This window comes from Anguilla rostrata, chromosome 1 (assembly GCF_018555375.3).
Source record: "Anguilla rostrata isolate EN2019 chromosome 1, ASM1855537v3, whole genome shotgun sequence".
Taxonomy (NCBI): domain Eukaryota; kingdom Metazoa; phylum Chordata; class Actinopteri; order Anguilliformes; family Anguillidae; genus Anguilla; species Anguilla rostrata.
This window is the reverse complement of record NC_057933.1, coordinates 70,424,626-70,439,161: the sequence shown is the minus strand read 5'-3', so window position 1 is coordinate 70,439,161 and position 14,536 is coordinate 70,424,626. Positions and strand designations below refer to the sequence as shown.

Genomic DNA, 14,536 nt, shown 5'->3' with positions numbered 1-14,536 from the left:
TCTGTTTTATTCCAGTATCAAAAAAGCCATTATAAAATGAAAAGGAATATAAAAATACTGCTGACACTGTAGCTTTGATGTCCCTAATGTGAATGTCCCAGGCAGTCATAATTATCTGACAAAGATTATTGAGTCAATGTTAATTTGTGCTGGGAAGGCATGTGTGAATGCAGCTTCAAGGACAGGCTGTGGTACAGATAATAACAAAATAATACACACAAAGATTGTTTCTTCATTTTCTCTTTTTTGATTCTGCACACATTTACTGACATTTAAGAAAGTGGTGGATCATCTTGTTGACTGACTACTACTTAGATAAAAGGTGCATTATGTCAAAATAAATAAGCATCCTGTCCATCCTTTATAATAATAATTCTTCTTTTTATAATAATAATAATAATAATAATAATTATTATTATTATTATTATATTAGCCAATCCATGTAATATAAATATCAATGCCAGATCAAAAGTGTCAAGTGTGAAAGTGTGTGTGTGTGTGTGGTTTTTTAAAATAACTTTACTGGAACATTACATGTTTGCTTGTGGTTTGTTAAAATCAGTGACATTTGAGCTAAAGACACATCTGGATTTTGTTGCTTTTCCATCACATACTAATGAACAATTCATACTGACTTTAATTCCATAAATCTGACAAAAGGCAAATCCAGATTAATGCATGTTATGTGCAAGAAGGACAGCACCACTCCTGTACACATGTGAAATGATAAGAGAAAATCCATAGACACATTGTTTATTTAAGAGCACTGATGACATGCCTCTGGTTTGTCCAGCTAATTAATTCAGTCTAAAACTAGAAGAAAAAAAAACATTCAGTTGAGTTGAATGCAGACCTCCACCAAGGCACAACAGTCTCCCCTCACACAAATGTGCACAGCAAATGTCTTGGCAATCCACTCATTACTTTTTGAGATATGGTTGGCCTGATGGTGGCGCTAGAGGAAAGGTTATGGGGTGACAAAAATCAAGTGGTTTCTTCCTCTTGGGGACATGAATGTGCACAGCAAATTTTATGGCGATCCAGTCATTACTTCTCTAGATATGGTGATAACAAATTGAAGATTTGACCTGATGGTGGCACTAGAGGAAAGGTCATGGGGTCAGCAAAAGCAGTAGGTTTGTTCTTCCTGGGAACATGAATATGCACAACAAATTTCACGACAATCTGGACATTAAATTTCAAGAAATGACTGTCACATGTCTGATGGACAAACAGACAGACAGGCGGACAGACGTTATTACATAACCTCCTTGGCAGAAGCACATATTGAACTGTACATATTGATCTATTCTGCATGAATCCCTCATACAATAACGAGAAATATTATTTTAAAATGTCTTTTAAATAATTTTGTTCCAAACCAGTCAATTCATGTCATATTCCACACAAGAAATGTTGTAATATAATTCCAAGAGAATTCCAAGAAAACAAAACCTTGGCTCAAGGATGAATATTAAGAACATTATTGAAGTCCAGATGATTTTTTGTACATCTTGTAGAGTGTTTGACTTCACTTAGTAGAGGCATTTGTATGAGTAATGCTTTTTTGCTGTCGAAGATGACACAGAAAAATGGTCCAAATAAGATTGATGCCACCCACAAAAACAGTCCGTGCCACTGGAGGGACCAGGGAGAAATTCACTGCCTGAAAGTCAGAAGAAGAAAGAGCACAAAAGAGTCTGACACAACACTATGACAAGTATGAGGTGCACTACTAAGAATAAAATAGGTTTGCGAAGCTGTACCTGCATTGTGGACCAGAATATCACTCCAACCTGTCAGATAAAGAGTAAGGATGAGAACCAAAGGTAAACACTACATTTTAAAATCAATGGCATTAGTCATCTCCATGGTGTTACATTTTCACTAGTTCTCCTGCTGTGTTATGTCATTGTCCTCACAGAACACTTTTATGTGAACACCTTGTAAGAAGTCCAGAATTTCTCCCGCCAGTCTTCAAACGGGTCCCGTCTTCTGTCCAGGACACTGAGTCCTGAGATGGTGAAGAAACATGGATGAGAACAGAAGAAACACAGACAATGTGAACGCATGCAGTATAAGTGTAGAAAGTACGGCAATGGCCACATGTATAAGGATGCTTTGACTTACCAATATAGAAGGCACTGATTGTTACAGGACCAGCAATCAGCTGATCCAGAAGTATTTTCACTGCCACTCTTTTCACCCCTCCACCTGGGCACATCCTCTCTAATCCCCTCAGCCAGATGTAGTTGAAATTGGCATGGAAACAGAATCCAAGAAGCCCCACTTGTGCTGTCTGGGACCAGTCAATGTCAGACCATGTCCCTGTCTTCATTTTGTCTGGCAGTTCAGTTCCTTGCAAAACTCTCTGTTCCTCATTGCTTGCTTCTTCTTCAGGTCCTCGCTCCCCTGTTGTCTCTTGGTCTGATGTGAGCTTTTTGTCAAAACTAGTTTGCCCTTGCTTCCCTCCCAGCATGCTTTGCTGGATGAGATCCGCAGAAGCGAATAAGGCTGTGAAGCCTACAACATTGGTGAGGTAAGGGTGAGACTTGACTGAGGACCAGAGTCTGTTCATTTTGACTGTTTGTGAGAAGGAATACAGGGATAAAACATGTGAAACTGAAATTTTACAGATTCAGAGATGGGAAAAAACGACGAGAGGGGAAAGCTAGTCCTGTTTCAACATCTGATGAAGTAAAATAGCTTCTCACAGTTTTGTCCTTTTTTCTTTCTAACTATGGCATAAACATGCACAATGAATGACATGACAAAATGCTTTTTCTTGATAACAAAGTACCAGCCTGTGACCACATAGCAATTTTGTATTATATTATGTACTAATATTCTGTAATAGGATTCACTTATTCTTAACTGTATGACAATAAGTGATGATTCCCAATTATTTAAATGGTGAAGGAGTATCATGCAGCTTACCTTCAGTTCAGTATACACATTAACGGAATGTCACAAAATAACTACATGCAGACACATTATCTGCACCTTGGCTGACTTGGAAAAAGGATTATGGGTGTGGTCTTTTTGCTCCCTCAACCAATGAGCTTCTGTGGCCAGGAAGAGAAACACCCTTTCAGCTAAACAAAGTTCAATGTTCAAGAATGGGAAAGAAAATTAATTCTGCCTTTTTTTTGTTGATGAACCTATGTGAGAAAAAACAAACTGGGAGAAGCAGCGTGTGTAAACATGAGAAAGTGAGCAGTGGAAGAATCAAAGGTGCTCTCAGTCCTTCAATGTTGCACACAAAACACATTGCGGACAATTAAGTACAGATATAGGCTGAGTCACTGTGTTCAGTTTATTGGCTTTTGCCCACTTTTCATGCAATTGTCTATATCGCTTCTCCAAAAAAGCAATAAAATTACTTTTAGAATGACTGTGGTTACTGAGTGCCAGGTGCACAAGTAAAGAGAGCATGAAAAATAATGCAAATGTTAACAGTGGAACAGCTAGAAGCTGTGACCACACAGGCACAGTGATTCAGTGCGGTCATCGGTGTATCAGTTGAGGTAACTTTAGTTCAGACAGAAAATATTTTATGCCTGCGGTTTTTACCAGTGTACTCTGGGCAAATAAGCATGAAATCAATGATGCAGTGCAACTAAATTATGAATCTTTACTATACACAAGCCACCGCAGTCTATTACTACTTACTTTTTCATGTCACAGCTGAATTTCATGATATTTTTCCCCCACTTACCACAGCATATTTGTCAATGAATGAAAAGTACACACCATGCTAAGTCGCCCTGCAACCTGAATGGCTTCCCAGTTGTCCAAAACACATGTGCTCTGGCGCTAAATATAGACCCACTGGTCCCACCCCACTTCCCTCTTTTGGTTACCAAGATGTAGATTGTATCAATAATACGCCAGTGTTTTCCATGTAGACCTGTTTTCAACCCCTCCACCCATATTGTTTTAAACTGAGTGGAGGAGAAGTTGTAACCTGATAGCCCGAGGCGGTTCTCACTGTATAAACATACTATCAGAAACTGTCATTATTTAACACATAGCTTTAATGTGCCTTTACCACTGTGACAATGCATCATAAAGGCATGCTAATATTGCTATTTCATCACTACAGGGGCTTTGTATGGGACAGTTTCCAGCTGCATTGTGAAAACCCGACATGATTGCACATTCATACACCTTCAAACACATTCTAAAAAGGAATTCTGTGATGAGGGTTCCGTGAAAGGGAAGTGTGATCCGCGAATAGCAACGGGCTGAGCTCTAAGACAGGAGAATGTGCTAATTAGGGCAGAGTTTAAGTTGATCAATTAAGGGCTTGTTAAAACCTCAAATGGTGCGCTTCTGCCGCCTTGCGCTTAACAAGCTGGCTTTAGTCTTCTAACAAAAGAGAAGAAGCCCTTTGCACCCAGACCAGTTGACTTTCTTATAATTGCCTTTATCTGTTACCCCCTCTCTTATAATTGCCTTCATCTGGTACCCCTCACGTCCTCTGCCACTATAAATCTTCCCACCAGCCCCCCTTTCCCACAGTGTGGCGTGGATGTACTGTACAATGTCTGGTCAGTCCTTCATTATTAACCTCCACCAGACCCAACCTCCTCCTGTTTTCTGCCATCCGTCTTGCTCTCACCATTTGACTCTGTCCGTGACTTATAACTGGTACATGCAGAGCAGAAGCACAAAGGGGAAAGGTGAGTGAAGGGATGTTGGATGTTTGTCCGTCTGCCTGTCTGTCTGTGTATCAAGTTAGTCATGTTTTCTCTCTGATCTCAGTAAATGTGGTCCTATTCTGATTTGTTTGACTCCTGTACTAAGTGGACAAAGAGCGATGGCAGTGATGTGATTTTGATGTGTAGGACAATTCTTTATGGGAGTATGGGATAATGTGGTTTGGTTAAAATTGGCCAAGTGGGGAATAAATTACATTTTTTACAATTTCAGCAACATAATTAGATGAAATACCTGTATAAAATGTGCATGTAAATGTTTATGAGAATAAAAATAATTATTTCTACTGTGTTCGCATGTAGTGAAGTGAAAAAGAAAATAAGGATATTTTAGTGAGAGTTTGCAGTGTATTTTAGTGCAGGAAAGGTGCATTCTGGCAGACTAAAGAGGGAGCAGTTAAATGAATTCAAGGGTCTTAAATAAGATTGTATTTGGCAAATATGAAATGGTGAACTGCTGAAAGTCCATGGACAAAAAATGAGCCTAATTATTGTTTGTAATTTTTCGATATTCCAAACATTGAGGCCAGACATACTATACTAGCCTACATGACTTAAAGACAATATTTTGTAGCTCTGCTGTGATGCAAAGCTGATAATACATAGTGGCATCGTGGCAAACTGGGTGACACAGTGGCACTCTGAACTGAAGACCTGTTGCTGCAATGAGTGGGGGAGGAAACATGCTCATCAATCTACTGGACCACCTTTCAACCGCCCTGACCAGCAGAATCACCATGAGCGACCCTGTCCAGCCTGTTGCCCCGAATGCAGTTCTGGCCAGATGCATAGCTATTAGTGACTGGAAACAACTGCCACCTGACCAATTACCCTCTGACCAACATAAAACAGGCACAGAAATTGCCTGGTCATTTCCCACTTTTGGCTTGAAGCAATTCTGCAAGACAGTTCTGCAAGAACCACGGGACTTAACACAAATTTCTCTATATGGTGATGAACTTTGATGTAACTGGTCTTTCAACTGAATTGCCCCAGCAGTTTTTTTTGTCTGCTTTGTTCATCAGATAGGAAGCTCAAGACAATACAGTACTCAAAATGAGCTCAGTTTTTAATTAATATTTAACTTCAGTTGTTTTAGAAACAAAACCTTTTTATTTTTATTTTACTTCGCCAGCGTCCAGCACCTGAAGTATTAATTAGCCTACATCTGTTCCATGATTATACCAATTAAAAAGATCAATGGGATTATAAGTTTTGTATTAAAAGTGATAAATAGGCTAGCTGAGACAGAATATTAGTAGTAGCAGCAACTGACACCATGAAAAAAACATTTGTAGGACTACAGCTTTCATTTTGCATATCCATAATAGATACTGTGCTCTTTGTACTACGTGGTGGGGAAATGGTGGGAGCATATTTGGCTGGAACTTCAGAGCTGTAGGCCAGATTTCAAGGTCCATTCTCTACCTAAACAACTTCAGTAATGATCCACAGAGCATTACAGAGAACAGAATAGAACTCAAATACAAATGTATGCACTGTAATCAAAGGATTCACCCTGGAAACAGACATCACACGACTATCCTGATTTCAGGAGGTCCTTCAGCACCACTTGCAACATGTGTGTTAATTATGTTTTTAATTTCTCTACCCAGTTTCACCATTTACACTTACACATTGATTTTCCCCAGCACTCTCAAATTGACACCTCTGAATGTCTCAACGTCTCTGTGCCTCCAGCTCTCAGTCATGAGACCATCCAGTTCTTTGATCTACGAGCCAGGTGCTGAAAGGGGCATTCCTCGGGGTCGCGACCTCTTTACGTTTGTGACATCAGCAGCCACTCACATGATGAGGACACTGCAGAGGCCACGGAAAAGCCGCCCCTCAAAACGGCAGGTCAACCATCGTAGATTTCTGCACAATATGATCCACAGGTAGCTGAATGCGCCGCGCTTGCACCATGGGTAAAAAATGATCATGCGCGGAGAATTCTGATTATGATCGTTCTTACAGGAAGTTTGCTGAAATTGAGGCAGCCAATCGGCAGCTTTCATCTGCAATTTTCTCAAGGGAGGGAGAGGGCGCACAGGCTTCATCTCCAATTTATGTGTCCCCTGACCAATCAGATGATGTTCCTGGAGAAGGTACACTTTCTTAACCTAACCTTGTGTTAAAGGAGGCAATGCACTCACATAACCTTTTAACTCTCTCTCCTCCCCTGGTTTCATTTTCCCAGAATCCTCAACGGACAAGCTCCCACCCGCTCTCTCTTCAGTCACCACGTCCTTGAGCCTCTCCCTGTTTTCTCCAGACAACACAACCTCTTCTAACCGACAAGAGGAGCCAAGCGACCTTTGGACCTTCAACCTTCACCTGGAGAGCCCGCGTGAAACCGCGGACCTGCCGTACTGTCATACGTTCAGCGCAGAGATGTATGACACTGACCCAGAGGCGAGCCAGCACGCTTTCCAAAGAGGAGGGTGGGGCACAGCAGACGAGGAAAAGTGCGCTAGATGGAACTCATTTGACACACATGGGCAAAGTTTCGATGCCCAACCCTGCGGAAACCTCCAGCTCGAGCCCGTCAAAACTGACAGCTTCATGAAATTTACTGACAATGTCCTGGATGAAAATGTCAGTAGTTTTGTGGAAAATGTGAAAAAATGTGAAGCAATCAGAAACTCTCCGGAACCAGACCCCAACCAGCAGTACAATGCTGCCCCTCTGACTCCTGACATACAAGCCCCAAATTTTAACCCTACACCCACACCTTTGGAACCTCAGTCATTGTCCTTTTCTGCATTTGGGATTCAAACAGCTACCAATAGCCACTGTTCCCTAACTGATATGAACAATATTCTGGAAAACCCACAAGCAGACATAACTGACAGTTTCTACCTAATAGACTCAAACACAGGAGAGGGAGTGGCATGCAGAGATTCTCTACCCTCCGCAGAAACTGTCTGGGCACCTCCAAGTGAAGACGTAACCTGTGAGATACAGTTTGGTGACACATTTTTAAACGCAGCTTTTGATATGAGCAACTACAGCGCTGACGACCTCATCTGCGGTCGAAAAGCCAGCACCAAACAAAACATGGGCATGAGGAGCCCTACTGGCACAAACTGCCCTGATCCGGATTATCTTCCTGCCTGCTTTCCTCACTCCGATGCACTCATGATGAATGATGGCGGAGGAAGCGGAGATGCTGTCAGAGATCAGGTGATCAGGGACTCCTGGGCCTCTGACCCAACAGGCATCAGTAAATCCAAGACACCAGCACTGAGCAGTGGAACTGAAGGCAATGACACATTTTGTAAGAATTACATGACTGGTTCCTATGACAGTTCCTCGATTACTGGCCCAGACCTTCTCAGCTTGGTTTATGGCAGTCAAGGGGAATCGAAATGCACTTTTGGGGGTGAAGAGTTTCAGGAAATTGGGTTAGAGGTGCATGGTATAGTGCCCAGCACTTGTTTGAGCCCACCCTTGGTGTTCAACACTGTTCTGGATCAGTCCTCCATCTCTGCAGGGAACCATCCCGTGTCACCAAATCGACCATCATTTCCAAATTCCAGCTCTCGGAATAAAACTGCATCTTCGTGCATGAGAGACGGAGGCTACCAGAACCACACCCCATTTATGGATGTGGCCAAGTTCCAATCCCAAAAACCGCATGCCCGTCAGATCTTAACCCCACCCCTTGAGGACTATTGGCTATTTGATAGCATCCTTGGTGAACATGAAACGAGGAGTTTAAACTGGCAACACCTAATAGGGAGGGAAGCAGTATGATTCTCAGAAGAACAGCTATGGCAGAATGGAAGGTGTGTTCCCATTGATGTTAAAATTGTGTTAATAATAATGAGGAAGGTATATGTAAATGACATGCCTTTTAAAAAATGTTCAGTTCAGTTTGCAAGATTCATTGGGCTCACAAATGTTCCAATTGCGTGTAATTTACTGAAGAAGGTTACGCATGACCCCCATGCACAAGTACATCTGGTAAGGGATCCAGCAAAGCAGACCTAATCCCAAGAAATGTTACAATGTGAGTGTCTTTAAGCTCAACAGAATCATCCATAATGTGGCCACTCAAAGTTTAGAAACAAAGAGAATGACCAACCTAATCACTCATTAGTGTCACAAAAACAATGGTCACTGTTATATATAGTTATGTTTATCTGTGACTTGATTGTCTTGCAGAGATGTGAGTGTTTTTGAGATATCAGATCCCATTGTCTGTAAAGTAGTTTCACTTTCAAGTACATTTAAGGACAATCAGTAAATCAAATTGTCAATACACTTTGTGCATTTTGTTTCTTACAATGTTGTCATTTTGTCTCAGTGTGTGCTTGTATTTGAAAAACTGCATGTGGACTGGACCGCAAGATTTTTAAAAATGAATCTCCTCTTAGTGCCCAAACAAGTGAATCTATCTTTGTTCATAAAACTCTTGAACGTCTGTTGAAGCTAGTTACAGTTCCTTATCCAGTTCCAAGGCAACTTTTGTGTGTAAAAAGTGATGTCATACGGAAGGGCTTGAGTCATTCTTGCTATTGTAGGCCACAGAAAATATGTGCAGTTTTTCCAAACATGAAATTCAGCACAGCAGGATGTAGAAACCAGCAGAACTCTGTTAGGTTTAACACACATACATATGCTGACCAATCATTTTAAGCTGGCCATGAGGTGGAGCCGATTGCATCAGGCTGACAAAGGGGAGCCCCCCCCCCTTTAATATTAAATATATTTACTCAGATGACAATCAGTGTTGACTAGCACAATCCAGATGTCCTCATCTGGAAGCTACATACAATGTACAACAGTGTGTTATCAAGTGTGTGTGTGTGTGTGTGTTCACGTGCATGCGCGCATACATGCAATTGTGGACCACCACCCTCCAGCAGTGTCCAAATAAGTCAACCCACGCTGAAATTTCCAAACCAACAACATATATTAAAATTCACCTCCAGTCAGATATGATTCATATTAACAGCAAACAAACAAAAAAAATTAAATAAAATATTTTAAAATTCAAGTTCCACAGAAGCAAAACAAATAACACATTTGAAAAAAGCACCAATCTTGCTACAGATACAGAGATACCAGTTGGCTGGCTCTCAGACCCTGGTCCGACAGCAGGGGGGGGGGGTTACCCTTCATTAAACCCAGTCTATCCAAAGCATGAACATCAAACATTGATGTAGGACAACAGGAACTTCAACATCGGAGTTCATTTATTTTTATTTGGAAGTGAGTTCTGCTGTGAGCAAAGAAAATGAGGGCTCAGAACAATTAGAAGATCAGATCACACATGAATGTCTCCAGGACCAGGGCTGAGAGCCAATGCATCCAAAGTGTTTACGAGTTTTCAAAGTGATTCAAACAGGATTAGCCAAAGGTTTGTTGCCCTCTAGTGTGTGGACATGTAAAGTGCAGAATACAGCCTTTGATCGATCCTCGTATTATCACTTTCTTCATGCCTCTCAAATCCAAATGAAATGCTAGAAACCAGTTTTGGAGATACTTTTAAAACTTTAGTTGAAATACTGCATCATCAAGATAAATTTAAGTGTCCAACTGGAAGCAGAAGACAACACAAATCAATTCACATATTTTAATGGCTCTATCTCTGCATCTAAAACCTCCGCTAAAATAATCTTTCTTGCAGCAATAAAGTGAACTGTAACAGAGAGCCACAATGAACAGTAAAATGGCCTGGGGTTTGCAAATAGGTTTAACAAATGGGAAGACACAGAAAATCACAGAGAAGCACTGTCTTCGCACAGCAATTTCACTGCAAATTTTCTTGTCATAAATAATGCACTTTATCAACCTTAAAAAACAGATGATTCATCCATTCAAGTTCCCCCATTTTCTAAATCTTTCCATTTCATTACAGAGAGAAATGACAGTTAGTTTTTTTGTAGAGATGAGTAAAATCAAAGTTAAATGACCCTGATTTCCAGTCTCTGTGCTGATGATGTGGGTACACCATCATTAAGAACAAGCCGAGCTCTGTGCCAAACTGCATCAGTAGCCTTCTAACAAGAACCAGTGGGTCTCCATCACAAACACATTCTGTATCTGGTGCTGGAGAGGACCTTTAAACCATAAAAAATATTCCTCAGTGATATGACAAAAAAAAATCAAACATAAAACAGAACAAAGAGAGTTCGAGCCAAAAAATTAAAATTAAAATGGTCTCTAGACATGTGATGTAGAGACATTTGAACATGGATTGTTTGACAATCTGTGGCTGAGGGAAAAACTGTGTAGTCTAAACAGGAAGTGAGGTAAGACATTCCACATTTTGTAGTTCACAGGGATAGAAGGGGCACATAAAGCCTCCTTAATAGCTTGGAAGTACATGCCTGTCCGTTCAGTGTCGCACTGCATGGTAAACCCATTAGCACTAACTGTATCTAATGCACTTTTGACTTGCCTTCTACCATGCTGTTCTGGGATGGCCTAACATGGATTTCTTGGAAGGTTTTGGCGTGCTATAGTAGGTACTTTACATGTTGGTGTTATGGGCTTTTGCTTTTCTCTGCGTAATAGCTTTGCCTGAAAAATCTGCAAAGGTAGCCTGTGTTCTCCAAAAAAGCCCAAGAACATTTTGCACTACTTTCTGTGTACCTTGACTGTGCTGTACCTTTCTATGACTGGTTTGATGCATTGTGATCCCTCTCCTCACGCTCACCCACACCCTACATTTGGTAAAACACAAAGACAACTTTCTTACATAAATATTTTACACCATTCGTTAAAAAAATCACACGGTAACATAGGTCCATTGCTTAAAAACAATAATGATACTCTCAATAACGATGACAGTAATGGCTTTAATGAGAACGACAAGGACACGAAATGGCCAGGTCTCTCATTTTGCCCCGTTCTGCGTTAAGACCATTAACAGTTCAAAATCTTAGGCTCCAGTTTTTCCCTTCTACATTAGTACCATTCATTTAACCAGACCCTCTGCTTGACCTCTCTCTCTCACAGCTGCTTTCTGTAGTGTCCGTTGCTCAAGCATTCCAGCTAGAGAAATATTACATCCTGTGGAGTGTGGTTTATCATCCGTAGTCCTGTCGTGTACAGAAATGTGCTACACATGCACACTGTCTCCATGTTAAACATGATTTTTTTCAGCTTGCACAACATTTGATACTTCCAAGTAGAGAAGCTCAGAGTACCAAACCAGCAGCAGGACTGAGACGACTCGGCTAGGCTGAGCTGTGAGCTCAGTTTAGTGTCGGGGTGAGGGTCAAGGGTGTGAGCTGGCAGAAAGGAGACCAGGGGAGACCCAGGCTGAATGCAGGGAATGCGGCTTCAGAACCAGTACCTTCACTGCCACCCATCCTTCCCAACATCTGATATGTTCATGAAGACATAAATCATACAAAACCTCAATAAATAAATTGGATCATGATCATATTTGGATTGATATGAATTACATGAAATCAACTGGCTGTAATCGAAGCAATAGAATGTTGAGTTACCTAAATACCTAAATCTACCTACCTACTATCCAGACTACTTATTTAGAGTACCAATCTAGCTAGCAAATTAGATAATTGTAAGCTGGACAAAGAATGCTGTGCTACATCAAGAACGTATTTAGCCATGAAAACGATGTCAATGCAGTTGCCCTGGTGGAAATTACAGCTTGGTTCCAGCCTGGTTTCAAGCTGGTTTTTTGAGACGGTCAAACTGGAAACAAGGTGGTTGAGATAGCAACCATGCTGGCAAAACCATGTCCAGCTGGTGGGCCAATTTTGGTGCAGACAACAGACCATCACCAAATTCCTGGTTGCATCCTGCTGGGGCAGAAGCCAGTTCCAGCTAGACTCCATCTTACAGTGGGAGCTGGAATTTCCACCGGGCTGAAACAATGTAAATGTTACCTCCGTAGGCCAGCCTGTTACCGGCATCCTGCTCGACGGGGGATACATAATGACCCATTATCTCCAGAAGTGCGAGTGCTGGCACATTCACTTCTCTGACTTTTCAGCCTACACCACACAGGTGCTATTCATATTAGTTCTATAATAGTTATCAATAGTCATATTCAGATTTGCGTACACATACTAGCAAGGTTAACCATCCGTTCTCCTTTTCTCTCTCTCTTGCTCTTTCCCATGGCCAATTTTTGCGGACAGATGTGATCCAGATTTGTGCGGGAAAGAAAATTTATTTCATAGCTGTCACTGCGACCTATCACAAGCTAACTTAAGCTGCTCAGAAATAGCATAGTGAAGTAGGTACTTTCAACATCAAATCATTCACTCTTCAAAGATATGAAATGACTTGAACATTCACATCACATATTCACACTTTCACAGGGTAAGAGCAAGAGAGAGAAACCAGAAATTCAGAAGCTACCAAAGCTTATTTATATCATACCATAGAGCAGTTTTGATATGTTTCATACTAGCAAAGTCAAAGGAAGTCTATCTATATATAGATATATATGTACAAATGGCTAGAAGGTATGTTTATCTCTTTAGAATTTGCCTGTGTTTCTGTCACCTTATGTTTTTGTCCTATAAGCCCATGCAAAATGCCTTACCAGAAATGGCTTTTAATTCAAAGAGCGCTTAGGTAGAAGAAGCCATTGAGGTACAGTCATTTCAAGCAGGATACAATAAAGACGGCAATGCTGATATAATTAGGCCTCCCAAGATGCACTGGGAACTGCATTTCTTTTCCCTTTTTTGAATTGCTGTTCGTACCAACTCTCTCGTTGCAGTGTTGACTAAAGTTCATGTCCAGTCAGTCTAGAGTCTACTGAGCGTGCTCCATATCCGTAATCTGTAATTGCTCTCGTCTCCAATTCGCCGCAGTGTTAGTACACTGTAGGTCCCACCACCAGGTCAGTAGTGTGCTAAAGCAGTGTGGTGTCCGTCAAGTCAGTCGGTCTGTGGACGCCCCGCCCCTTCCTCTCATTCAGTGTCCGTCAGGCTATAAGGGGGCGGGGGGCCCAGGTTGTGTTCGGAGGGAGTCGGGGTCCCAGGGGGTCCAGGGGACGGGGACGGGGAGGTGTGTGGCTCCTCCGAATCAGAATTCTCCAGAGACAAGTCGTCCACCAGGGGGCGACGTGCAGAGCGCAGCGAGAGAGGAAGAGGAGCACGTCTACCACCACCAGATTGCAGAGAAGAGAAGGGGAAAAGGGCCCATGGAAATGAAGAAAAAGGGAAGACACAAACAGTGGGAGGGAGAGAGAAAAGATATTATGAGACATAAATACATCAGAATAATTTTTAATATTAAAACCTTTACCCAAGAACTTCAAAAGCACACAAATCTGAAACGCCCATTTAGAACAACTACGACTAGAAGCAAAATAGACGACAGTTGTTTGCCACAACTCAAAGCAACCGTAGTCCACGTTGCTTTGTTGATTCCTTCTATTCAAATATGATTTCCGTAAGAATAATATCACTGAAGGAAAAAGCAGAGTGATTATGAGGAAAGCACGCAGTTTGAATGTGAAACCCCCGCACGTCAGAAGGCATTTCCTACGAGGAGTCCAGAGAACACCGCAGTTCACGCAGATATGAGCACAGCAGACACACAAGACGCGGGAGATGGTGAAGAGGGTGAAACACCCAGTCCTACGCACACTGCCACACAAACACACGCGGACCTACTTTTCTGTTCTCCGTTCTGTAAGGCTGAATGGGGAAATGGGACAGACAGATGGACAATGAGTCCTAATCGGACACATGCACACACACACGCACGCACACACACACAATGAGTCCAGGTCAGACACAAGCACACATACAATGAGTTCTGGTCAGACACACGCACACACACATGGTGAGTGGTCCATGCATAACAAA

General features: G+C 41.7%; 2 protein-coding genes across 11 annotated transcripts in view; both read right to left on the bottom strand.

Annotated features, from left to right (window-relative positions):
- Positions 1-737: 737 nt before the first annotated feature.
- On the bottom strand, positions 738-3,830 carry si:ch211-120k19.1 (uncharacterized protein LOC563199 homolog). Of its 4 annotated transcripts, none has more exons than XM_064297524.1 (5): positions 3,754-3,830; positions 2,131-2,583; positions 1,944-2,014; positions 1,767-1,796; positions 738-1,666 (listed from the first exon to the last, which is right to left on the bottom strand). In XM_064297524.1, exons 2-5 carry the CDS (start codon positions 2,576-2,578, stop codon positions 1,532-1,534), a joined length of 684 nt encoding a protein of 227 aa, XP_064153594.1. In that variant the 5' UTR covers positions 2,579-2,583; positions 3,754-3,830; the 3' UTR covers positions 738-1,531. The 4 variants fall into 4 exon arrangements, with proteins under 4 accessions (XP_064153594.1, XP_064153602.1, XP_064153590.1 ...); XM_064297532.1 differs by having other exon boundaries at positions 3,719-3,785; XM_064297520.1 differs by having other exon boundaries at positions 3,673-3,768.
- Positions 3,831-9,623: 5,793 nt separating this feature from the next.
- myh14 (myosin, heavy chain 14, non-muscle) overlaps positions 9,624-14,536 on the bottom strand; it is a 37,937-nt gene continuing 33,024 nt past the window's right edge. For 6 of the 7 annotated variants that reach the window (XM_064297231.1, XM_064297266.1, XM_064297240.1 and 3 more), the window contains one exon: positions 9,624-13,823. In XM_064297231.1, coding sequence (XP_064153301.1) covers positions 13,634-13,823 — 190 coding nt within the window. In that variant the 3' untranslated portion in view covers positions 9,624-13,633. Of the gene's footprint in view, positions 13,824-13,866; positions 14,366-14,536 lie in introns of those variants that run through there. The other variant, XM_064297286.1, reaches the window with a different exon arrangement.